Source organism: Podarcis raffonei, chromosome 13 (assembly GCF_027172205.1).
Source record: "Podarcis raffonei isolate rPodRaf1 chromosome 13, rPodRaf1.pri, whole genome shotgun sequence".
NCBI lineage: Eukaryota > Metazoa > Chordata > Lepidosauria > Squamata > Lacertidae > Podarcis > Podarcis raffonei.
Window position 1 is genome coordinate 42476079 of NC_070614.1, and position 25999 is coordinate 42502077.

At 42.6% G+C, this 25999-nt stretch overlaps 3 protein-coding genes across 3 annotated transcripts; all 3 read right to left on the reverse strand.

The window, feature by feature from the left end:
* Nucleotides 1-5217: 5217 nt before the first annotated feature.
* Nucleotides 5218-10025, reverse strand: LOC128398919 (olfactory receptor 11G2-like). Its single transcript, XM_053360183.1, has 2 exons — nucleotides 9999-10025; nucleotides 5218-6165 (listed from the first exon to the last, which is right to left on the reverse strand). The coding sequence occupies exons 1-2, from the start codon at nucleotides 10023-10025 to the stop codon at nucleotides 5218-5220; spliced, it is 975 nt and encodes a 324-aa protein (XP_053216158.1).
* Nucleotides 10026-11924: 1899 nt separating this feature from the next.
* LOC128398920 (olfactory receptor 11H12-like) lies at nucleotides 11925-13967 on the reverse strand. The gene is made up of 2 exons (XM_053360185.1): nucleotides 13056-13967; nucleotides 11925-12080 (listed from the first exon to the last, which is right to left on the reverse strand). The coding sequence occupies exons 1-2, from the start codon at nucleotides 13965-13967 to the stop codon at nucleotides 11925-11927; spliced, it is 1068 nt and encodes a 355-aa protein (XP_053216160.1).
* A 10004-nt stretch (nucleotides 13968-23971) lies between these two features.
* Nucleotides 23972-24934, reverse strand: LOC128398921 (olfactory receptor 11G2-like). Its single transcript, XM_053360186.1, has one exon. It carries the CDS (start codon nucleotides 24932-24934, stop codon nucleotides 23972-23974), a length of 963 nt encoding a protein of 320 aa, XP_053216161.1.
* Nucleotides 24935-25999: the final 1065 nt, after the last annotated feature.

Consider the following 25999-nt stretch of genomic DNA (forward strand, 5'->3'; position numbering starts at 1 on the left):
CCCAGGCTGTGAGTCCAAAATGACTCCCAGGTAAAAGTTGCCTTGCTGATCCACCCTTCCTGGAAGCAGTGCCATTTAGTCCCTGATGGACCTACCAAATTTTGATTGAGGAATGGTTCAAAGGTTTGCCCACATGTCCATTCTGAAGGGAAAGAAAGGATTTCAAGAATTAGGGAGATTGCCACGAGATCAGGGCCCTTGGGATTTGACGTCCTCCTGCAGGGCCTGCAAGAGGGAGTTGTTCCACCAGGCCTTTGGTCAGGGCTCAGCCTGACTCCCCTCTTTTTGTATAAGAACTAGTATGAAAGAGGCCTCCCAGCATTATCACAGGCTCATATAAGAACAGCGTAAACGGTTGGGCCTGGTGAGCATTTACTGTTCCCAACCCAAATCCTGCGGAAAGCCATCTAAATTAGATTTTAATTTGATCCTGCCTTGTTTTTAGGAGGTAATGTTTGATTTTATACCAATGTTACATATTTGATGTTAGCTGCCCTGAGCCTGGTTTTGGCTGGGGAGGGCAGGATACAAATAAAAGATGATGATGATGAAATGTTAACATCTTTCTCTTTGACTCATGTAACATACAAAATCAAGTAGTGTTAACATGTGCCCTGTGTTACGATGGGCTCCTCATTTAGGAAGCCCTCACATGGTGACAGCTTTATTGTGGTGGGTGATCTCATTGGAGGTAAAATACACTTCAGCCCTTGAACAGCTGTGTGGAGAATTGAGTGGTCCTAGAGTACAGATGTTGACCTTCCTTGTTATAAAAAACAAACGGGTTGGAGAGCATTGCTGAAGGAACACTAATCCCATAATTACCACAGTCCAGCATGTAGACTTCTGAGTTTCACTACAGGCTTACATGATTGGATGTGGCTTGCAAAACAGAGTACGTCTATGAGACTTAAAAAATACCTGCAGATATTTTGCATGTTACTAATGCTCAGGTTTTCTCCCGTATCCCCCATCCTTTATGTTGTAACGCCCCCTAGTGTCTGCACAAAGTTTTATTTTAAAAATGTGCCTCAATTTAACAGAAATTATATAGGGAGAGCAACAGCTCCTGCCAACCTAGCAGTTCAAAAGCATGTCAAAGTGCAAGTAAATAAATAGGTACCACTCTGGTAGGGAGGTAAAGGACGTTTCCGTGCACTGCTCTGGTTCGCCAGAAGCGGCTTAGTCATGCTGGTCACATGACCTGGAAACTGTACACCGGCTCCCTCAGCCAGGAAAGCGAGATGAGTGCCGCAACCCCAGAGTTGGCCACAACTGGACCTAATGGTCAGGGGTCCCTTATATAGGGAGAGTATTTTTAACCCATGACACCAAGGTCCAAACTACACTTTTTAAAGCCTTTAAAAACAGCTGGGGAAGGGAGAAAATTTGAATTGGGCATATGATGGCTGGTGGAGGAGAGGTTTAACTCTCCTTCCCCTCCCCCCGTGCCATTTCACTAGTGAAAATCATCCCTCTAAATACTAGCTTGCCTCCCCATGCAGAACAAAACTGGTGCATAGAGAATAAGCTTAGCTTCTTCTATCACCTGTACTCTGCTGGGAAAAGTGACTGAATTTTTCCTCAATTTCAAAGAGTTCCTTTGAGCAGAACTCACCCCACCAATCCCCTCTCTTCAACTGACAACAGAGCAAGGTGACTTTTCTGTGACCTCTTGAGTGGGTGAACTGCATCTTGACTCCTCCATTAAATTCACTCTACTTTGGCACCGCTAGAAGGAAATGTTGCAGTTACAGATCATCTTTTAAATTGGCTCCCGCAGGGTAGCCCAACAAATCTTGCCAGAAAAGTTCATATCCAGGCACCAGTTAATTAGGCCAAAATGGTTTTCCTTCCTTCTGATCTAACTCTGACGGAAGCTTCTGGAGCTCAATCCTCCTGAGGAAATGGCTGTCTAAACTGGGAATTGGAGTGATGTGTGCAGTTGCTGCTTAGAAGAATGTGAGGAAAAGGGTAGATTCAAGCCAATACGTTTGGTCCTTATCCTTGTTACTTCTGGGATGAGTAGAGTGTGATGGCCTGAGGGAAAAGATACCTCAGCACTGCAGTGAACCTGAAATAAGTGCTTGGGACAGATAGTGAATTATTGCTGGCAATTTTTGTGGTCTTTTTTTGTTTTCTTTAGGACAAAGTGCTCTACAACTCATCTCTTTACGTACATTAGGCCAGGAGATATGGACCTGCTCAAACCTCTGAATGAGTTTAATGTAAAGAAAATAAGCTTTTATTGTACTAACCAAAGGCCATAACAAAACTGTACAAACACTTAACAAAGGAATGCATGTGTAAACTACCCAAACTGTATAGAAATTATTTTTGTATGTGACTACAGCGGCAGGAATGTTATTTGCCCCAAAAAGGAAAGAAGTCCCAACAAAAGAAGAATGGAATACACAGAAATGGCAAAATTTACCAGAAAAATAAGAAATCAAAATAACAAACTTTTTAATAAAAGAATGGAAATTGTTTATGGAATATTTACAAACAAATTAAAAACAGATAAGAACATTGGCGGGATTGCTGTAATAACCTGCAGTTTTTAAAGAGTATATATTTAAGGTAGATGAATAAATGAGCAATTTTGGATATGCAGAAAATATTAAAAATAAATATAAGGAACCACAGAAAGAAGGGGAAGGAAGTCAAGTTTTGAAATGTTAAAACAATTGTAAAATTCTTGAAATGTGTAAAACTGAAAATCAGAAATACAATTTAAAAAAGAATGCGTATGTAAACAAAGCCTCTGCATAAGCCATCAGAACGGTATTTTGCAAGTGAGACTGCAAATGGGGTGCCTCCATGATTACATGCCATACAATTCTATTTAGACCTCCTAATCTACCTTACAATTTACTGAAATTTTATCCAATTCATTCTTCCTGATTTTTCTTGCCACCAGCATAAAGAGGGCCACATTATGAGTCACAGAGACATTAGTTGCTCAGCAGCTATAGGACCCTCTCTGCTGAGGAGAGACCGCTTTCTTGAACAAATGCAATTTAGAAAGCATCTCCTAGGTTCTGTGTATAGGACAAGCTCCCCTCTCCTCTGGTATCACAGAACCTGAAGAGGCATGAAGAGGGCGGAGCAGAGGCAGACAATGTGAAGAAGTCTCAGGTTGTCTGGGAAATGTGGGAATGTTAAGAATAGTAGGAAAGGATATATTGAATAAGTGTTATCCTTCCTTCACTCACTCTAGTAAATGATGTAGCGGAGCAGATTCCCCTCAATATAGCTGGAAGCTAGTTTGCAGATTCATTTGAATCTCTTAGTTAAGTTTATTTCCTGGTGTCCCCTTTAATCCCTCTTAAAAGAACTCTTGAGAGTCCCATGGACTGCAAGAAGATCAAACCTATCCATTCTGAAGGAAATCAGCCCTGAGTGCTCACTGGAAGGGCAGATCCTGAAGCTGAGGCTCCAATACTTTGGCCACCTCATGAGAAGAGAAGACTCCCTGGAAAAGACCCTGATGTTGGGAAAGATGGAGGCCACAAGGAGAAGGGGACGACAGAGGACGAGATGGCTGGACAGTTTTCTCAAAGCTACCAGCATGAGTTTGACCAAACTGTGCGAGGCAGTGGAAGACAGGAGGGCCTTGCATGCCCTGGTCCATGGGGTCACGAAGAGTCAGACACGACTAAACAAAAAACAAAAGAACAAAGACACAAGAGTGTTTCTGTGTAAAGTAACAAAAAGTTTACTCACATTTCAGTTCACGATATGATCCCTGAAAGGCAGGCTTTGCTTAGCGGTTACATAATAAACGGTAAGTTCATCTCATAGGGAGACTGAACTCATGTGCTGCTGGCTGAGAGCCAGCAGGCAGCAAAATTACATTAAGACAACAAAATGGCTGCAGGAGAGCAGCATGGCAGCAAAAGAACAGCAAGACAAAAGAAAGACAAAAACTAGACTGCGACTGAGAAAATGGCTGCATGACTTGGTTCTTTTATGGAGTCAGCCAGAGCCATGCCCATCTCCCAGGTCACATGCAGGGGGGAGGATGCTCTAAATCAGTGGAACAGGTTGTTCCCCTGTCTGTGCCTACTCTAGGAAAATAAGGAATGTTGCATTTGACTGCTCCAATGGATTACATCCCACAGGAAGGAACCAGAGAAGGTGGAGACTTAGAGAGTGTGGGAAGGCGGGGACCTTCAGTCCTCACAACTGCCTCATTTGGGCAAGACCTACTGGGAAGAGCTGCTGTGCTCACTGTTTTTGTTTCTTTGAAGGAAGAGTTAGCTTCACAGACACGTTGTGAGTTATTGCTGACCTGCTCGCCAACTCCCACCTTGACATATGTTTATATATGTTTATATATGCCACCTTGACATATGTTTATATATTACATATTGTTGGAAGCCTCTCTCACCCCTATATTGCAAGCAAATCATGAATCAGCTTATGATGAAATGATAAATAATAATACAGTACTGAACATTATTATGTATAGGATACGGCACTGTACAGCACAATATATAGCAGTTGAGTACACACCACACATTTAAATCGCAATTGACACATGGGAGTTCCAGCAAAGAAACTTGTTTGGGAACTGGGAGCTGTTAAGGGTGCTGGCAACTGTAGTTCTTTGAGGAGTGAACTACAGTTGGGGGAAGCAATGTGCTTCAAAGGTGTTTGTATGTAGCCAGTATCTCAAATTCATCACCTGCAGCTAGGGATGGATGGTTTCTTGAGCATCTCATTTATCCAATATTAGGTTCTGATTGTCATGTTTCTTTGTCAGTTTGCAATTTTATTCTATTTTTTAAGAAAAAATGTCATCATGAAAAATCATTAGCATTTTAGTGTGCATTGCTAGTAATGTACACCTTTGGCCATCTATTTCCCATTTTAAATATTTTATAATAACATTTTGTTAGTTATTTTTACTTAGCATATGCATTTCATCAACGCTTTCCCCTAATATATGCACATTTATGGACATGTTTCTGGATGGACAGCTGAACTGCAAAATTCATGTGGATTTCAAAAGCTAGTTGTGTTTGGTTTCACATGATGTTATTTCGGGGAACAGGAATGAGGTAAGTTTGCCTTTAAATGCTGACTGAACTGGATTTCGCCCCTCTCTCCTGTTGCCAGCCAGCCAGCCAGCCAGCCATGGTAGCTCCTACAGAGGGAAAGGCCCCGATCTCTTGGTCAAGGTCCAAACCAACCACCCGCGAATCAAAGCCCCTAATTTCCCTGGAACAGTGTTCTCCTTAAGGCGTCTTTCATCTCCTTGTTCCTCAGGCTGTAGATAACTGGGTTGAGCAAAGGGGTCAGCACAGAATAGAAGAGGGTCACCACCTTGTTGCTGCCCCCTGAAGCTTCGGGAGCCACGTAGGTGACCATGATGGAGCCGTAGAAAAGGCCCACCACCGCCAAGTGGGAGGTGCAAGTAGAGAAGGCCTTCTGCCTCGAGGCGGCTGAAGGCAGCCGCATGACTGCCTTGAGGACCGCCGCGTAGGAGCACACGATGAAGAGGAAGGGTCCAAAGATGGCAATCGAGCTGAGGCTGTAGAAAGCCATCTCTGTGGTGGGGGCTGGCATGCAGGAGGAAGCCAGCAGTGGGCCTGGGTCGCAGATGAAATGATCGAGGGTGTTTGGGCCACAGAAATGGAGCTTGGAAATCAGCACGATGGGCACCAGGAACCACAGGAAACCAGATGCCCAGCAGAAAGCTGATAGGGAGCAGCAAAACCGGGGGGACATGAGCATCGGGTAACGCAGCGGGTGGCAGATGGCCAGGTAGCGATCCAGGGCCATGGCTGCAAGGAGGAAGCTCTCGGTGGTTCCCATAGAGAAGAAAAAGTAGAACTGGAGGAAGCATCCGTTGAAGGAGATGATGCCTGGCAGCGGGGAGGACAGATCCCACAGCATCCGAGGCGCCGTGGTGGTTACGTAGCACATCTCCAAGGTGGAGAAGTTCCCCAGGAGGATGTACATGGGCAAGCGGGTGAGGCGAGAGTCCCGGAGGACGGCCCACACGATGCACAGGTTCCCCACCAAGGTGAAGGCATAGCAAATGGACAGCAAAGAGCAAAGCAGCAGGCGGGAGGCAGGCGAGAGGGATGGGAAGCCCAGGAGGATAAACCCTGCCGTCAAGCTCGTGTTGTTGGCTTGGTCCAAAGGGTGCTGCCCCTGTTGGCACAAAGCGGGGGGAAATGGTTAACTTTTGCTAGGGGAGGTTTTTAGCCTGGCCAAATGCTACACACACTGACCTCACAGTCCTCTTCTGCTTCCCCCCTTCCTGCCAATTTCTGGATGTGTGCAGGCAAGATTATATGGTTAGGCTGAAAAAAAAAGCTGGCAACTGTTCAAAGAGAACAAAAGCGAAACAGGATTTGTCTAGACGTTGTGAGGATAGGACTGAGAATTGGCGGGATTAGCAATTTGAGGGGCAGGGGGAAGAAAGAGGTGGAGAATATGCATTATATATATTCATTTTCTTATTGTTCACTTCTTTTCTCTCTAATATTGTACATTGTCTATTATATATTTGTAGCAATGATATTATTAATATTATTATTATCTGTGTTTTTTTCTGGAAAAAGGTAGGGGAACTCATCACAAAGTTTGTTTGTTTATTGCAGTGGCTAAATGTAAGATGTGATTAATAAACTCAAGCCGTCAATGATCTGGATTAGAAATGGCCACAACTTTATTGATTACAGATATAGGTGGATTTTTGGCTCAGGCATTGAGTGTATATCTGTTCCAGTGCCCCCAGACAAAAAAAATATATTTAATTTTAAAAAGGTAAGGGAACTCAGTTCTCTTGAGTTCCTGCTCCCCTCCCCCCAATTATTATCATCTTCATCACCATCTTACCATTATAGTTAGTTGATTGCCTCTGATTTTAACATTTTATATGTGCTAATTATATATAGACATTATAGTAAAGTGCTTTGATTTTAAAAAATGATATAGCATATAATACAAAAAATAAATATTTCAAATGCATCCGTACGTTAAACTAAATAATAGTAAAAAGCAGAAAATGTTTGAACTTGTATGGATGGTGGGAACTGCCTTAAATATTCTTTTTAAAATTTTCATTCATAACAACATTTTCTTGCCACATTTTAGCTCTAAAAGGGGTCCTGAAAGTGACTGAAAATGAACTAATTCTGAGAAGAATTAAAGTTTCAGTTGCTATTACACAAATCTGAGATTGCTTCTGTTGCGGTTTTAAACTTGCATGGTGATATTCGGACAGGTCAGTTTGTTTAATTAGTTTACTGAATCACTTCCTACAACAGAATGTCCCAAAGTGATTTTCCAGAATAGATTGCAACAATAAATTACAGCAATATAGTAAAGAACTACATAAACATATTAAAAGGATAATCAGAATTTTAAAAAAATTACTTATGAAATCTGAGGCAAAAGAAACATAGGCAATGCTGGCATTAGATGTCAGGTGAATGCTGATTTTTAAAAAAATACCTAATTTTCAAGAAAACAGAATTCTCTATTTGTCCGTATTATTATTATTATTATTATTATGAATTGAATTTATGTTTGTCTGTGTTTTTCTCTCACAAACACTCACACACATACACACAGAGCATTTTCAATGTTTCCAGAAATTTTACTTCTTTCTTTGAGAACATACTATTTAGTTAATAAGATATTATTATTATTATTATTATTATTATTATTATTATTATTATTTGGCCCCCATTCTGTTTATTCTCAGAACAACCCTGTGAGGGAGTTTGAGGCAGTGACTGGCCCAGAGTCACTTAGCAGGGTTTGTGACTAAGCAGAGATTTGAAGCTGGGGTCCATACATTTCAAGCACTCTTATGCCACTTTGAGAATCATGGCTTCCCCCAAAGAATCCTGGGAACTGTAGTTCATTAAAGGTAAAGGTAAAGGGATCCCTGACAGTAAAGTCCAGTTGTGAACAACTCTGGGGTTGCGGTGCTCATCTCGCTTTACAGGCCAAGGGAGACAGCGTTTGTCCACTCCGCAGACAGTTTTTCCGGGTCATGTGCTCAGCATGACTAAGCCGCTTCTGCTCAATGGAACACTGACACCAGAGCAGTGCACGGAAATGCTGCTTACCTTCCTGCCGGAGTGGTACCTATTAATCTACTTGAACTTTTGGCGTGTTTTCGAACTGCTAGGTCGGCAGGAGCTCACTCCGTTGTGGGGATTCGAACCGCCGACCTTCTGATCGGCAAGCCCAAGGCTCAGTGGTTTAGACCACAGAGCCACCCTCATAGTTCATTAAACGTCCCCAAAGCTGCTAAGAGCTGTCACAGAACTACATTTCCCAGCACCCTCAGCAAACTACAGGTCCCAGGATTATTTTGGGGGAAGTAATGAGTGTTAAAGCGGTAGAAGTACTTTAAATGTATGGCATAGATGTGGCCCCAGTCTAACTACAACAGTCTGACATCCAAGCTACTCCCTGGCTCCACATCCCACTTCCCAAGCCATGATATGCAATCATATCTTTTGGGATAAGATTTTGGGGCCATTCTGTCAAAGACAACCCCAAACACGTTTCCTCCCTCGATCAGAATCTTCAGGGAGGAACCATAGCTGACTGACAGAGAACATGGTTCATTTGCAGAAAGAACCAGCTTCCCTTCCTGATATCTCTAGTTAAAATGATCTGGTGCAGGTGCTAGGAAGGATCTCTGACCGGACCCTGCAGAACTGCTGCCAATCAGAATAAGCAATACTTCGCTAAATGGGCAATATAGTCTAATCTGGATTAAATCAGATCCCTATGCCTTTGTACACAGAGGACACAAAAAGGCTATTTCATGTATAATGAAGATTTATCTTGTCATCTTATCTTATTGCAGTATCCGGTTTGACTGCTACTGCCAGACTACTTTATATTTACAAATAAGACTGAAAAGCAATACTCAGCTGAGGACAAGGAAGAAATATTTAACAAAATTCCTTACCGCATGTTTGGGCAGATTCAAGGACGACATCTGTCATGTTAATTTGTTAAATTCAGATCTAGTGCATGGGAAAACTGGAAGCGGAAGGGGGAAAGTAGCAATCAATTGAATTACACACATACACATTTGCATATGATTATAGCAAGAAAAGCACAATGCATTAATTTGTATTTTACTGTTGGCAAACATGCACTGAGCTTTGTTTGGATCTAGGCAAACCTTCTCAAGTTTACAACTTCAGTAAAGACTAGGCTTATAAGGACCAGTGGTCTGTAGATTTTGTTGTTGTTGTTTAGTCGTTTAGTCGTGTCCGACTCTTCGTGACCCCATGGACCAGAGCACGCCAGCAAAGCTAAGCAAGTTTCAGTTGGGTGTGTGCCTGGATGGGATCTGAGAAACCAGGGTTCAGATCCCTATTTGGCCATTAAGCTCCTTGGGTGACCTTCGGTCGGTCACCAGCTCTCAGCCTAAGATACCTCACAGGGTTGTTGTGAGGAGAACATGAAGAGAGGGAGAATCATGTGAGCTCCTTGGAGCAAAGGTGACAAATAAATGCAAAAAATGAAATACTACTACTACTACTACTACCACTAAAAATGATGGAACCCAAGCTGTGATTCCTCCATTAGAAGTAATTCCTGCATAGCAGAGGGTTGGACTAGATGACCCTTTGGGTCCCTTCCAGCTCTACAATTCTATGGCTACGTGGATGAAAAATAGGGCATGGAAATAAACAGGCTTTAGATATGCATCACTGGAGCTTTCTATCCCTCTCCCCTGTCTTCAGAATTTCAAGCAATGCTCAGATGCAGGCACAACTAATAATTCTGTTTACAGTTCTGGCAGACGAAAAGTGAAAGATCTTCTAGGTCAGAGAAGTGGAATTCCTCCAGAGTCCATTATTTTATGTTGCTTCGATGAAGGACAGTAGGGTACAGTGGTTAAAATAGGGAAGACCCCCTCCACCTCGTTCTGCAGAATAGCTGCCTACTTAGGCTGAGGGCTTTGGACAGAGGGAGAGTGCAAACAAGCAAACATACCTTACCTTTCCCGAATACTTCTCTGCTAGCATGACCCCGTCTTTAGTTCCAAAGAACTGGCCGGTGAAAGGAGGCTGTTATGTCAAGCTCCTCAGGCCAGAGCCTCAGGGGACCCTTATCTCCAGAGGGTGATGGGGAAGCAAAGATCTGAATAGTGACAGTCACTTTAGCAGAACTGTGCTAATATTCCGCAGGTGAGCTGAGGAAGAAAGAATATTATATGCTTGCTGGAGAGAAACCAGGGAGTATTTCTCCAGATTTGGAGCATTTACCAATTGACATTTGGAGTTGCTGCTATAATGGCTTTTTTGCAGTAGGCATGGCTTCTTTTTGACTGTTTAAAAATGTAAAAATAAAAGCCAAACAATGGGATATTATTATTTTCCCCATCAAAGGTGGTTGTGGAGTGTGCTATGTTCCCGTGTCTTTTATTGAGGGACTTACAGTGGTTTTTCTTATCAGCAGTATTTATATTGGCCACCCAATGACAGGTGGGTGGGACAACTCACCCATCAATCACATGGCACCATCATGATAGCACAAGATTGATATGTGGGCTGTTCTGCCCACCTGTCAAATTTCTTTGCACTGGTTGTTGGGCACTTGGGAACCAAAGTACAAAGGGTATTACCAGTGATGTGTGTGGTATTTTGGGAAACATCAAGCCTAGGCCTGGGAAAATGCTTCTTTCTCCTGCCCATCACCTGGTTCTAGACATCTGCTGTGCAAAAGAGTTCTCCCTCACACAGCCAATGCCTACCAAAGCCAGGTTTCTTTCTCCCTCTGCCATCAGCTGATGGAAGACAGAAATAAGTCTGCCTTTTGCTGGCATCCTAAAAACAATTGCAGCACAAACATTTCACACAATAAGGCAGGGGAGGCCAATTTCTTAGAGTAAATATTGTTGTGCACTACCCCATTCTCTGAGCGGTGAGAGATTCCAAGGATTCCAGGCGCTTACCCAGGGTTTGTGTTTCCCTTTGGAAATGAGGCACAGCAGAGACTGTGGTGTCTTTATGATATATGGTTTATTTACACATATAGACCACCTGATTCTACAGTGGAGAGGTTCACAGTATTAACAGCCCAAGAAGGCCTTACTTCTTCCAGAGCCACAGCTTTGGATTCCAGCAGAAATCAGACTGTCTTTCCAGCTTGCTGCTTTTCATCTAGCTCACATCACTGCAAGTCTCAACTTCCAGCTCTGACTTTATTCTTCTAACTATCCGCAAGTTGAGGGAGGGGCCCCAGCCATTTGCCACCTCACACAGAGTCCTTAATGGCCCCTTAATGGCCCATCACCATTAATGTTCTTCTTAATAGCCCATCACCCAGGCGATCGTCTGACCAAGAAGCTAGCCTGGCTTATATTTTAACATTTGCTGGATCCAGGGGTTAGAAGTCTCTAGGCATACAGTTTATCGCCCCTCCCAAACTCATAACACTACCCATTCCCAAGAACAAGGCATCTGTCCCCAGATGTACAAACAAGCAGCAAAATACAACTTCCCTATAGAAAAATAACGAATTGGCAAAGGCAATTAGAACACACATAATCAAAAACCAATAATAAAACACAATTACACTTTTAACACCGTATTATTCCTTTCAGGTAAGTTTCCAGTCCACCAGGATCTCTTCCAGCCTCCCTCCTTCTCCTTGTGCACACTCCTGTTCACAGTTCTGCACCCCAAAGCAGATTACCCAGTCTCCCACATTTGGCATCCCCCAAAGATAAGTTTCAACATGTCTAAGCCAGAATACAAGCCAGAGCAGCATTATCCAAAGACCTCGGTCATTCTTTCCCTTGTGCCACTGCAGCATGAAGCAGCTGTCAGAAACACACACATTTATCTGAACAATTCCTAGAAATCATTAAACAGTTCCCATCACCACAGCCTATTTTCTGTATTGTTAGGAGTTTGGGAGGGTCAGTCTGGATGATACCCTTGAATCTTTTCCAGGCCTGTGATCCTGTATCCAGTGAGGGTTAGACTCCAGTAGAAGAGGTTGCTGAACCGGTTGGACAAATTTATTTGTAAAACAGTGGCCTTAGCTGGCCACTTAAATGCCCTCTTCAGTATCTCAAAGAACGGCCAAGGTTACAATGGAGAACTGGGGTGAAGTGGGTTGGGTAGAACATATAAAGGGCCATAGAACATAGAAAAGCAACAATTTATAATCTACACTGACATTCCTTTTCAATGAGAAGCAGAAACACCAGTAAGAAACTGCAGCTAAAAGGGGAATACTAAAAACCAATGCAGAAAGCTGATTTTTTTTAGCAGATTTATAAAATGGGTACCAAGTGGTGTACACATGAAATTGGAGCTAAAACATGACCCAAGTCCACAGTCGAGATAAAAACAAATGTACATAAAAAACATCATTGCCTTAAAAAGCAGTGATAAAATGAATCAAATGTTTAAAACAGATATTCAAGCATCCCTTTGGTTAGTTACTGTTGGCAATGAGGTTAGTAATAGCAAGCTAATGGATTTGGGGTGGGGGGGAGGAATATTAATTGCCACATGGTATAAGAAAGTATGGCAGTTAGCTTTGATAGAAAAATGACTAGCAAATTAAACAACAGACTGGCATACTTTTATTAGGCAAAGAGGACAGGGCAGAACCTCCCTCATACTACAAAATTTACTGGCTAGCATAATTTTAAACCATAATTTGTTTATTCACTTGGATAAGTGGCCAGAAACACATTATTTTAGGGTGTACTGGCCGCATGGCTATCTGTAATCTCATCTCCTGGGGAGGGTTGGGGTTGTTGTATGAGAAAATAAAAATAATGAACAGGATATAGGGTATGTCCATTATATTCCAACCATTGGCTTGGATGCTAACCATAGCTGTAACTTTCTTTCCTCCTCAGAATCTCTGATTCACTTGGTTTATTTGGTGTTGCATTTGTAGCCCAATTTCCAGGAGGCTTAGAAACAGCATTTTACCCTTACAACAACCGTTGTGCAGTAGGGTACGCAGAAGGAGAATCACTTGCTCCCTGAGAACTGCACTTGAGGCCTTCAGCATCCCTGAAGCAATGTCCTCTTCAGTGCCGCTATCATCTCCTTGTTCCGCAAGCTGTAGATGAGAGGGTTGAGCAGAGGGGTTACCACAGAGTAGAAGAGAGTCACCGCCTTATTGCTCCCTCCTGAAGATTCTGGGTTGACATAGGTGACCATGACGGAGCCGTAGAACAAGCTGACCACCGCCAGGTGGGAGGTGCAGGTGGAAAACGCTTTGGATCGGCCTGCAGCGGAAGGGAGCTTCAGCACCTTCTGCAGAACAGTGCCATAGGAGGCTACAATGAAGAGGAAGGTTGCGAAGATGATGAGGGAGCTGAGGACATAGCAGGACATCTGCGTGAGGGGTGCCGGGCTGCAGGAGGCAGCTAGAAGTGGGCCTGGGTCGCAGACAAAATGATCCAGGATGTTGGGGCCACAAAAGGGGAGCTGGGAAATGAGGATGATGGGCACGAGAAACCATAGGAAACCAGAGATCCAGCAGCAAGCTGATAAGGTGCTGCAAAACTGGGGAGACATGAGCATTGGGTAGCGCAGTGGGTGGCAGATGGCCAGGTACCGGTCTAAGGCCATGCTGGAGAGGCATAAACACTCCGTTGCCCCCATGGAGAAGAAGAAATAGAACTGCAAGAAGCAGTCATGGAAGGAGATGATCCCTGGAGGAGAGGCCATGTCGATGAGCATCCGAGGTACCGTGGAGGTGACGTAGCACATTTCCAGTCCGGAGAAGTTGCCCAGCAGGATGTACATGGGCATGCGGGACAAACGGGTGTCCCTGAGCACAGTCCACAGTATGCTGAGGTTCCCCAGTAGGGTGAAAGCGTAGCTGGTGGAAAGGAAGGAGCACAGGAGCAAGCGGAATGTGGGCGAGAGGGAGGGGAAGCCCAGGAGAACAAATTCAGTCACTTTCCGGCCGGTGGCGTTGGACAGATCCATTTGCCGCTCCTGTAGATGCACAACATCATTGTGAAGAACAGGTTATAAATTGTATTAAGTAAGTAGGTAAATAAACAAATCTGTAGATTTGGAGTCTATTCTTATGGGCCTTTCCTTCTTCGGTTCATATGTCTCTCCTCTTTCCCCGTGTTTCAACAAACCTAGTTCATCCCGTCTCCAGTGTTTGTGTCCATCTCATGTCTAAGCATATTACACCAAGCTACAAGGAAGCTTAAAAAGCATTGTAGAGAATGGGTGGCAGCAGGAAAGGGTCACATTGAGGAAAAGAGCCACAAATATCTAATTTTTTAAAAGGGGGACTGAGGGAGCAGTTTCCCTCTAGGTGGTGGTGTCCCCAACACATGTATCTGTGCACTGATAAAATACTGCAAGAACAATAGTCTCTCATCCACCTGGTCTAGGGAACCACCTGCTAACACTGCCTCACTCTTATCTGAGTTGCAGTTTGTTGGCTCTCACCCAGTCCGTTATTGAGCCAAGACACACCAGTCCAGCACTCAACCACAAATGCCATATAATCCCTTCACTTTTGTGCTGAAATTTTTATTCAGATGGTCCATCTGCAAGTGGGAACATGTTCATTTTAAAAATCTATGCACAACAACCCTTAGTATAATTTTATTAATATCAAGTTACAATGCTGAGAAAGCTCCTCCTTTCAGACCCACCACTTCAAGCATGCCTAGGCACCCATGTCTTCCAAACCATTTGTTGTTCCTTGAAGAAAATGCTGTGGAGCTGCACAGCAACTTGGAAAGGGAGCTATTTGAAAGAAAAACCAATGTGAAATTAAAGGCTCACCTGGTCCACAGCTACTGCCTCCCAGTTCCAGATGCCATCGAGTTCTGGAGATGTCATCTTGAGAAGAAGGCTGATGTCTTGAAATCATAGGATGAAGCCACAGTGGAACGTTATCTCCAGAGTGCAGCACAAAAACAGACCTGTATTTTTTAATTGCCATGTTTACGCGAACATATTTATCAAGTGATACAGAGGAGAGTTATGAAAATAGGGTCTCCCTGGCAGCAGCATACTGTGGGTTGCTGGTGCCCGGGTTGGGCAAGCCGCTCCCCACTGGAGCCACGTGGGGGCATGCTGAGTAGCGAGCCTACCCATGCTAGAGGGAGCCCAGCAGGCCACAGCAACCCATGGCAGGTGAATCCCCCCAATGCCCATGCAGAGGAGAGCTGGACCGGGCCATGCTGGGGTTGCCCCTTGCCCGCCTTCCTCCATCCATGCCCGCTCACTGTGGGCCTGGGTTGCTCTGCTGCCTTTGCCAGGGCAAGATGGGGATTCTCACAGAAGCTGGCCCCTGCCTGCCAGAATTGTGCATCTGGGGCCATGACCCCCCTGCCCCCATGCTATGCCACTGCTCCCTGGGCCCCTAGTTCAGGGAATGTTACCAAATGGCAATCCGAGTAATTTCCCCCCTATCCCTAGGGTGAATGTAAACAAGAGAGAGAGAGAAGGAAGAAAAGAGAAGCTTCAGTTTCGAGACACACTGAGAAAGAGGCAGAGAGTGAGCTTTCCCAGAAGAATAGAATGGTAGAGTCCGAACGGTCCCTAAGGGTTCTCCAGTCTGACCCCCCTTGCTTTGAACTCTGGAATGCGAACGGCATCCTTTAGGGTGCTACTACAAATATTCTTATACGAGACAGTAGATTTGCTGTTTGGAGGAGTGCATATGATGACAGCCTCTGGCAAATTGAGCAGACAAGATCAATAGTGGGCCCAGCAGTCAAGAAGGTGGTTTCTGCATGTGCTATAGAGGGAAATGAGGGGCAGGTGAGGCTCATCAACCTGGGAAGGGAGCCCATCTAGGAGAAGGAAAATTCTGATACTAAAGCTCTGTTGCCTTGCAGGACATCCTCAGCAGAAGAAAAGGCTAAGGAGCAAACCCAACACAATTCTGGAGTCCCTAAGACTGTTGGATGGCACCTTGTACACCTCCTTCTGGAAACTTCTGCAGCCCAGCTGGTGCCAAATGTATTGCTCTGCTTTCCTTTGGACCACATCAGTGAGGCTGAGAGTGGGGTCTTGTTTTGGCAGCCCAGGACCTCAATACACACCTTCTAGGCATGTGCCCCAGGGACATCACTTGGGTGCTGCCAGCACAGCAGTTTGACTCCCCCCCCCGAAGGCACACTCCATTGTCTTGAGACAGATAGAGGCCAACAACAGAAGTGATACCTTGCTGTGTCTGAAAAACGCACCTGTTTAAAGGTTTTCAGGCAGAAGGCTGAGCCAGAGGACTTTGCAGCCATGTGGAGGACCTTTAGTTCTGAACAAATATGATTTCATTTGGAAATATCTATGATATTTTCAGATGCATCTGTTTATTATGTTCCTCCAGACATGGACTCCATGTGTGATTTAGTTTTTCTATTTTGCCTCTGTGATTTTTGGTCACTGGTGACCTTCAAAATATGGGGGGGGGGCAAAAGGGCTTGGGCCCCAGGAACAGGCACCCCTGATCCCTGCATCTGTAGGCAGGGCTTAGAATGTCACATGTCTAAAATCCTGGAGAGCCACTATTAGTGTGTGTAGATTCGTTCTGAGCTGATATCCATTTATCTAGCACATGAACAAAGATTCTGCAGGACAAACCATATCTACCATGTCTCATTGTGTTAACATATTATTTTATTCTGGTAGGTATTTTATTCTGTTGGTCTGACGCAGTCAATATATATATAAAAATAAAAAAATTCACCAGTAGCACCTTGGAGACCAACTAAGTTTGTTCTTGGTATAAGCTTTCATGTGCATGTACCCTTCATCAGATACACTGTATGTGAAGTGTATCTGAAGAAGTGTACTGTAGCTGAAGAAGTGTGCATGCACACAAAAGCTTATAACAAGAACAAACTTAGTTGGTCTCCAAGGTGCTACTGGACAATTTTTTTTATTTTTCTATGTTTTTTTTATATTGGCATTAGCAATTTTTACTCTCTCTTTTTTTTAAAAAAATGTTTATTAAAGTTTTACAAATCAAAAAATTCATCATTTCAGATATAGCATTACCATAAATGAGGCTCACATGATAAACAGAAAAACAAAGATATATAACCAAAAATAGAAAAACAGAAAAAAAGAAAAAAGAAATATCCACTTTCTTACATTTACAAAATTCCATACCCCTCTGTCTTGACCTCCTCACATCCCCCTTTTTTGTGTTCCTCTTTATTCCAATCAATTTCAGCAAATTCAAACCCTTGTTTAAACCATGCTTAAATTTATATTCTTCTAATTATTATGTCCCAATTTTCCATTGTTTTAACCCAATTCCTCATCTTATATACTATGACATAATATTATTCTGTTCATAACCCCTTCTCCTTTTTAACATTCTTCTTTTCATTCGCATTTAACCAGATCCCACAAACCCTGTTACCTTCCCTTCCCACATCATATTAACACTCAAACATTTTGCAGTGTTTTTGTAAATAGTCCTTAAACTTTTTCCAGTCCTGTTCAATCAATTCTTCTCCCTGGTCACGGATTCTGCCAGTCATTTCAGCCATCTCCATGTAATCAATCACTTGCGTCTGCCATTCCTCCACGGTGGGTAGATCTTGTGTCTTCCAATACTTGGCAAGGAGTATTCTTGCTGCTGTTGTTGCATACATAAAAAATGTTCTATCTTTCTTTGGCACCCATTGGCCAACTATGCCCAAAAGGAAGGCCTCTGGTTTCTTAGGAAAGGTAAATTTAAATACCTTCTTCAGTTCATTATATATTGTTTCCCAGTAAGCCTTAACCTTTGGGCACGTCCACCAAAGGTGAAAGAATGTTCCCTCAGCTTCTTTACATTTCCAACACTTGTTGTCAGGCAGATGATAAATTTTTGCAAGCTTGACTGGGGTCATGTACCACCTGTAAATCATTTTCATAATATTCTCCTTTAAGGCAATGCATGCCGTAAACTTCATACCGGTGGTCCACAACTGCTCCCAGTCAGCAAACATAATGTTATGACCTAGATCCTGCGCCCATTTAATCATTGCTGATTTAACCGTTTCGTCCTGCGTGTTCCATTTCAACAGCAAGTTATACATCTTTGACAAAATCTTGGTTTTTGATTCTAACAGTTCTGTTTCCAATTTTGATTTCTCCACCTGGAAGCCAATTTTTCTGTCCAAATTATAGGCCTCTCTTATTTGATAATAGTGAAGCCAATCTCGCACTTTATCTTTTAATTTTTCAAAACTCTGCAGTTTCAATCTGTCACCTTCTTGTTCCAAAATTTCCCAATATTTTGGCCATTTGGCCTGCATATTGAGCTTTTTCTGAGCCTTAGCTTCCATAGGTGACAACCACCTTGGGGTTTTGCTTTCCAGCAAATCTTTATATCTTATCCAGACATTAAACAAAGATTTCCTGACAATATGGTTTTTAAATGCCTTATGAGCTTTAACCTTGTCGTACCACAGATATGCATGCCACCCAAAAACATTGTTGAAACCTTCTAAATCCAAAATGTCTGTGTTCTCAAGAAGCAGCCAGTCTTTTAACCAGCAGAATGCTGCTGATTCATAATACAATTTGAGGTCTGGCAGGGCAAATCCACCTCTTTCTTTTACATCAGTTAAAATTTTAAACTTTATTCTAGGTTTCTTGCCCTGCCAGACAAATCTAGAAATATCTCTCTGCCACTTCTTGAAACAGTCCATCTTGTCCAGAATTTGCAAAGATTGAAACAAAAATAACATTTTTGGCAATACATTCATTTTTATAGCTGCAATTCGACCCAACAAGGAAAGCTTCAAATTAGACCAAATTTCTAAGTCTTTTTTAACTTCTGACCAACATTTCTCATAGTTCTCTTTAAATAAATTCAAATTTTTCGCAGTCATATTAATCCCTAGGTATTTCACTTTCTTAACCACAGTTAAACCTGTTTCATTCTGAAACCTATCCTTTTCCATTGGAGTTAAATTCTTCTCTAGTACTTTAGTTTTTACCTTATTTAATCTAAATCCAGCCACATGACCAAATTCTTTAATCAATTCCAAAGCTCTTTTCATACTAGATTCCGGCTCCTGTAAAGTTAGAACCAGATCATCTGCAAAAGCTTTCAATTTATATTGTTTGGCTCCGACCTGTATTCCTTTAATAGACCGGTCCCCTCTAATCATGTTCAGCAGCACCTCCAGGACCGAGATAAATAATAATGGAGAGATAGGGCAACCCTGACGTGTTCCTTTTTCTATCATAAAATCTTCAGTCACCACACTGTTTACAATCAATTTTGCTTTTTGTTCTGAATATATTGCTCCTATACCATTTTCGAACCCCTGTCCCACTCCCATCCCTTTCAGATTTTTCTTCATAAAACTCCAGGAAATGTTATCAAAGGCTTTCTCCGCATCAATAAAAACTAAAACAGCTTTCGTATTAATATTCCTTTGCAACAACTCCAAAATGTCAATTATATTCCTTGTATTATCAGATAAATGTCTACCTGGGAGAAAGCCTGCCTGGTCCTTATGTATTACTTCCACTAATACTTTTTTAAGTCTGCTGGCTAGAATGTCCGCGAAAATTTTATAATCCACATTCAAAAGGGAGATGGGACGGTAGTTCTTTAGTTGTGTCTTTTCAGCTTCTGTCTTGGGTATCAATGTGATGTATGCTTCTTTCCACGATTCAGGCGCCCTTTTCCCTTCCAAAATCTCATTGCACACCTCCTTTAATGGTTGAATTAAAAAGTCTTTCAAAGTTCTATAATATTTGGAGGTTAATCCATCCGGTCCTGGAGATTTGCCCAGTTGCATATTCTGAATGGCACCTTCAATTTCTTGTTCTGTAATTTGCTGATTCAATACTAATTTGTTTTCTGGAGATATTTTTTGTAATCCATTGGTTCTTAAAAATTGGTCTATCTCAGTTTCTTTCTGCGGCCCTTGCATATAAAGTTGTTTGAAGTATCTCTGAAAGCACCTTCTGATCTCCTCCGGGTTCTGTATGTTTTTTCCATCGATCTCAAGGTTTGTAATCGTATTTAACTTCTGTCTTTTTTTCAATTGCCACGCCAATAGTTTCCCACATTTATTAGCTGACTCAAAAGTCTTTTGTCTCATTTGTTTAATTTTCCACTCTACTTCTTCATTAATCAATTTCATATATTGCACCTGATATAACTTAATTTCTCTTAAAATCTCTTTTGAGTTTGGTTTAGCTCTTAACTTCTTCTCCTCTTGTTTTATTTTTTCCAAAATTTTCCCTTTCTTCTCATTTTGAGATCTCTTTTTTATTGCATTCTGTTGAATCAAGAACCCTCTCATGACCGCTTTGCTTGCGTCCCAAACTGTTCTTTTTTCAACTGTAGTTCTCATATTTATTTCAAAGTAGTCTTTCAGAGTCTTTTGGGCCTTCCTTACAATATCCTGGTTTCTTAGTAAGGTGTCATTCATCCTCCATCTGAAGGAACCGATGGGTGTTAGTTTCATTTCCATCTTTACCGCGTTATGGTCGGAGCAGGTTTTTGGGCAGATTTCCACCTTTTTTATCTTAGGTGCCAGGCCTCTAGTTGTCCAAATTTGGTCGATCCTTGTCCATGTCATTTTGGCTTCAGAAAAGAATGTTCCCTCTCTACCTAGGGGGTTTTTAGTCCTCCAAATATCAATCAAATCCATGTTGTCAGTCAGTTCAAAGAAAGTTTTTGGTAGTCTGCCCTCTTTCGTTATGGTCTGTCTTTGTGCTTTGTCCATATTCGTAGACACCACTCCATTCATGTCTCCCATCATAATGATATTGTTATAATCCATAAAGTCCATCAATGTCTCATGCAGTTTCTTGTAAAACTCTGATTTCCCCTCATTTGGTGCATAAATTCCTAAAATCAAAAATTTCTCTCCTTGTGTTTGGATTTCAATTGCCAATATTCTTCCTTGTTCATCTTTAAAAAGGAACTTTGGTGATAGGCTTTCTTTTGCATAAATTGCCACACCTCTCTTTTTGACCTTGTCTGATGAGATAAATTCTTGGCCTAGTTTTTTATTAATTAACACTTTTCTATGCAGCCTAATCACATGTGTTTCCTGCAAACAAATTATGTCCAATTGTTCCTTTTTTAATAAATGAAAAACTTTCCTCCTCTTTTCCGGGGAATTTAAACCATGAATATTCCAGCTTAGTAGTTGCAGAGACATATTGAGATGATGTTATTTTCCTCCTGTTGCTCCCAAAAGTGGCGTGTCTTTCTCAGGATCTTTCGATTCCCCAGGTGCAGGTGTTAGGCTTGATGATCCAGGTCCTGGATCGCTTGGCTCTTCAATCCCTTTCTGAAGGTCTTCTCCGTAGTCGTTCAAAAATTTATCTTTGTCTTCCACCGATTTAATTTTGACTTTTTTCCCTCTGAAAGTAAAGGAAATCCCCTGGGGGAATTCCCATCTGAAGATAATCCTGTTGCTCCTCAGAAGTTGCACCAGATCACCGTAATTCACTCTGAGCTCCAACAAATGCTTAGGAATGTCCTTATAAATTTCCAGCCTTGATTCTTGGATCTCTAAAGGCGTCTTGAAGTGCGCACTCAGAATTTTATCTCTTTCTTCCCTCGTTCTGAGGGAGATCAGACAGTCTCTCGACTTAATCTTCCTCCCTCCCTTTCCCAGTCTGAATGCACTTACAATTTTAAAATCCTTTTCTTCTTCCAAGGGCCAAAATTGTGTAAATTCTTTCGTAAGGTACTCGATTAGATTTTCATTATCAATTTCCGGTACAGATCTGATTCTTAAGTTATTTTCCTTATTTTTCAGTTCGATCATAGACAGCAGTGCCTGGTGTTCCCCTATCTGTTTGCGCATAGGTTTAATTTCTCCCTGAACTTCTTCAACTTTCTGCTTTGCCTCCTCAGCAATTTTACGATTTGCAGTAGTGTCTTCCACAAGCTTTCCAATAGTTTGTGCATTTAAATTTACTTGTTGGGTCAGGTTGTTAATGCTTGCAGTATTTTGGTATATCTTAGCTGACTGGTCAGTGACTTGTTTGCTTAAACCTTCCAATTTTTCCAAAATTTTATTTAGCACTGAAATAAAGTCCCCTCCTGAGGCCATTCCTTCCGGCCTAGGTTGTTCTATTTCTTCCACTCGTGCCACAGGGATTGTGGGGACAGATGATCTGCGCAGCTGAGAAGTTAAAGTAGTTTGCAATGTTTTTGCTTTAGCTGATCTTGTCCTTCCGCTCATACCCCTTCTTATCTATGCGTCAAGGTCAGTCTCACAGTCTGTCTTTCTCATGGAAATCCCCAAATCAACAGATGGAAAATTCCCCCAGTAGGTTGCCAAACTAAGTTGTTCCACTAGAGGGATACTGTAATCAGGAAAGTTCAGAAATGTCGCAGTTCATAAAAGTTAAAAAGTTAAAAAGTTCCCTCTAGGCGTTAAACAGTGTCCAATTTGTAAAAGACCTTCAGACTCCTCTTAAATCCCTTAAATTTCCACAGAGTTACTCTTTAACAAAGATGAATTGTCCCAGCAAAGTGCGAGATATTAAGTAACAGTTCCAAAGTAGCCTTCAAATTCCAAACCCTGGCAGCTCAGTAACCAGGGATTCAATATTTTCCAGTCCCAAAGTTCAAAGAATTGGCAGGAAAAAGCTGATTTTTCACCCCTCCTCCCCTCAATAAAATTGAGAGGGGGTCTTTAAGCTTGATGTGAGAGTTTGCAACTTATTTATCCCAAAGTCTGGGGCTTGGGTTTTTGAAAGTCTTTGCTTTGTTCTTGAAACAAAACCCGGGAGACGGACTTCCTGGTTGCGTCTCCCGCTTGTATGCCAAATTCTTAAATTTATCTTCGTGAACCAAATAAAGTCCCCTACTTACGGGTTGAAGTTTGTAGCCAAATAGTTCCCAGGAAAAGGGTCAGCGCTCACCGGCAGCAGCTTAGCGGCTTCACTCCGCAAAAAGAGCGATCGACTCACAGCGCCGCGCCACCCCCGACACGATCCGGAGCTCCTTACGGGGTCCCTTCACGTAACGGAGGAGCGCTACAGGCGCCCGCCGAGTCCCACGACCACAGGCTATCCCCACCTGTGGGTTTCTGACGGGGGTCTCCGCTTTGCCGTAGCGGACGACCCGTTTCTGCGGAGCTTCCCCCTCACAAGTGAAAGGGGACCGCCATTACCGTTCGCGCCGCCCCCGGAAGTCAGCAATTTTTACTCTCTCCAATTCAGTGTTTATATGAACTTTATATCATCATCATCTAGATCTGAACAATGCCTTCAGGTTGAGTAAAAAGGGTATGTGTGTTTAGTTTGCCATGTTACTTATTTCAAAATGTAACTAAATTTAATTTTAAAAAGTGAAATTAGGTAATTTCTCATTAAAAATACAACAAAAATAATTTTTCTGCTCCATTCCTAAGCATAACACACACACAAAACCCCCCAAGTCATGTTGTTATAGAAAGGAACTGTTAATCAGTTTAATTTTATTACATAATAGATACACCAAATAATTCTGAGCCGATAATGTTTGACCCTTGCATTCTAGTTCTCAAAGGAAGAAGTAAACATTCTTATAGTGTCTTGTGGTTGACAGGCAATGAATACTCCCATCCCTGACCTTCTCCTCAGCTTAGTTTTTGGAATAGAGCTGATCCAAGACATTTTGCTGCCTGCTGACAGGATGACACACCCCCCGTCTCGCAAACCTGACTGTCAATATGATCTTTTTAAAATTACTGGCGACAGGACAGCATCTTCCAGTTGTCCCAGTGACAGTGGAATCATGTAGGGGGTGACACAGCCCTGGGCTCCAACATCTCACCAACACTCCCTGACATCCAGCATCCATTGCCTGAAGCAGCGATCTCACTTTGCCCAATGTTAGGGCTGGTCAATTTTTGAGGAATCTTAACTGAACATTACAATGTGGTTGAGGAGGGATGTTCATTCTTCTGGTCAAAACTAAACACACCCATGATTTCTTCAACAGACTGATTGGGTATTGTGCTCTCTTTCTTTTCCTTCTTCCCACTTTTTCACTCTGTCACAATTCTGCTCCTCCATTTCTCTGTGTTCCTCAACAACCGTCCCAGTGCCTCTTTCACTTGATCATTCCTCAGGCAGTAGATCAGCGGGTTGAGAAAGGGGGTAACAGCAGTGTAGAACAACGTCACGGCCGCATTGAGATCTGACTGGCTTTCTCCACGTGGAATTAAATTGACGGCTGCTACTGACCCGTAAAAAAGTGTCACCACAATTAGATGGAATGATATTGTGGAGAAAGCCTTCCTACGATTTCCCCGGCTAGAGGCTTTCACCAGAGTAAGAATCACAACACCATAGGAGAGCACAACAAATAAGATATTGACTAAAACCCCAGAAGTCATAGAAAGCTGACAGATGAAAGGAACATTTCCTAGTGGGGGGCAGGCCAGGGACATAATCAGCCCAGGATCGCAAAGCAGATTATCAATGATGTTTGGCCCACAGAAGGACAATTTGGAGATCAAGGTCACTGGGACAACATTCCACAGGAAGCCAAGGACCCAGCAAGTAGCCACCAGGGCATAGCAGGAATCCAGGGACATGATTTGTGGGTAGCGCAGTGGGTGGCAGATGGCCAAGTAGCGGTCCAAGGCCATGACTGAGAGGAAGAAGCATTCGGTGCTTCCAAGAGAAAAGAAGAGGTAGAACTGAGCCAAACAGTCGTGAAAGGGGATGATTCCTCCCTGAGGGGACGCCAGGTCAAAGAGCATCCGGGGCACAGTTACACTCACATAACACACTTCCAGCCAGGAGAAGTTGCTCAGCAGGACATACATGGGAAGCCGGGATAAATGGGTGTCCAGGACCACCAGTGTGATAATCATGAGGTTCTCGGCCAAAGTGAGAATGTAGAGGGTGGTGAAAAAGACGAGAAGCAGGAAACGTTTCTGTTGCCCATCTCCAAAGCCCACCAAAATGAATTCCTGGATGGTGGTCCCATTGGCCATCTCCATCTGCAAGTGGATAATAGAACCATCAGCCCATGCCATAAGCAAGTATCAGCTGCCTGTCTCATTGTCTGGAGGACAAAAGCTATGCAGAAATGCCTATTAGGTGGAGTGAGAGAAGGGACTGTTGTAACCCCCTTCCCATATATTTCAGATCACATTTTGTCACCATATGCATCTTACAGATATGTTTTTAAACCCTGGTAGCTAAGCAAACACCGAGTTAGTTGTGTTTACCATAATATGTGAGATTATCCATAGGGAACATAACCTGTTTTTGTGCATGTGTGTGGGGTATTGTATAGCCATTAAATGTGAATAAAACTGCTTGAGAGAGAAGACTTTATAAAAACTTAGTTTCCTTCAAGCTCTCAAAATATATATTTGCATAATAACCAGATATGGTAAGAGAGCATAGAACAATAGAGGTCGTTTTGATAAGCAAAAACACGTCTGAAATGCTTTCTGAAGAATATTTACTTTGCAAAGTCCTACCAGCATGATCTCTCTGGCTTTGTCCAAAAGAAGAAGAGAAGAAGACAAAATATGAAGATTAAGATGTCAAAAGTCGCCTGCAACTTTCTCTCGGCAGACTCATATAATAAGAATGGGCCAGCCTCTACTATTGTTCTGCTTCCCTGTGATTTTCACTCACTGATTTTAGCTCTGCTCTTTGGATCAACAGGAAACAAGTCTGCTTCTTCTTTGATCTGATAGCCCTTCAGATATTTGGAGCTGAATAGTAGAGCATCTCCTTTGCATGCAGAAGGTCTCAGGTTCAATCCCCAGCTTCTTCAAGTAGGTCTGGAGAGACCCTTGTTTGAAACCCTGGAGAGCAGTTGCCGGTCAGTGTGGACAATGCTGAGTTAGATGGATGGTCTGACTCAGTATATGGCAGTTTCCTATGTTTTTCAAATGGCTGAGTCAACTAGGAGGCTTTGCATGGCAAAATCAACTAGGAGAAGATCAGCTTGGAGTGGGGCAAACAGGAGCAGGACAAAATATTCTGGAAAAGGTAGCGAGAAAATGAAATATTTACATGTCCTGTTTACATAGGATGTTGAGAAGCTG

Bases quoted from the DNA above. Each gene is read 5' to 3' on its own strand.
- LOC128398919 (XM_053360183.1), bottom strand. From the start codon at position 10,025: ATGCTAGCAGAGAAGTATTCGGGAAAG. The intron at 6,166-9,998 runs GTAAGGTATGTT...TTGTGCCAACAG, and splicing joins CAGAGAAGTATTCGGGAAAG to GGGCAGCACCCTTTGGACCA.
- LOC128398920 (XM_053360185.1), bottom strand. From the start codon at position 13,967: ATGGATCTGTCCAACGCCACCGGCCGGAAAGTGACTGAATTTGTTCTC. The intron at 12,081-13,055 runs AGGACATTGCTT...TGGCCGTTCTTT, and splicing joins AGATGATAGCGGCACTGAAG to GAGATACTGAAGAGGGCATT.
- LOC128398921 (XM_053360186.1), bottom strand. From the start codon at position 24,934: ATGGAGATGGCCAATGGGACCACCATCCAGGAATTCATTTTGGTGGGC.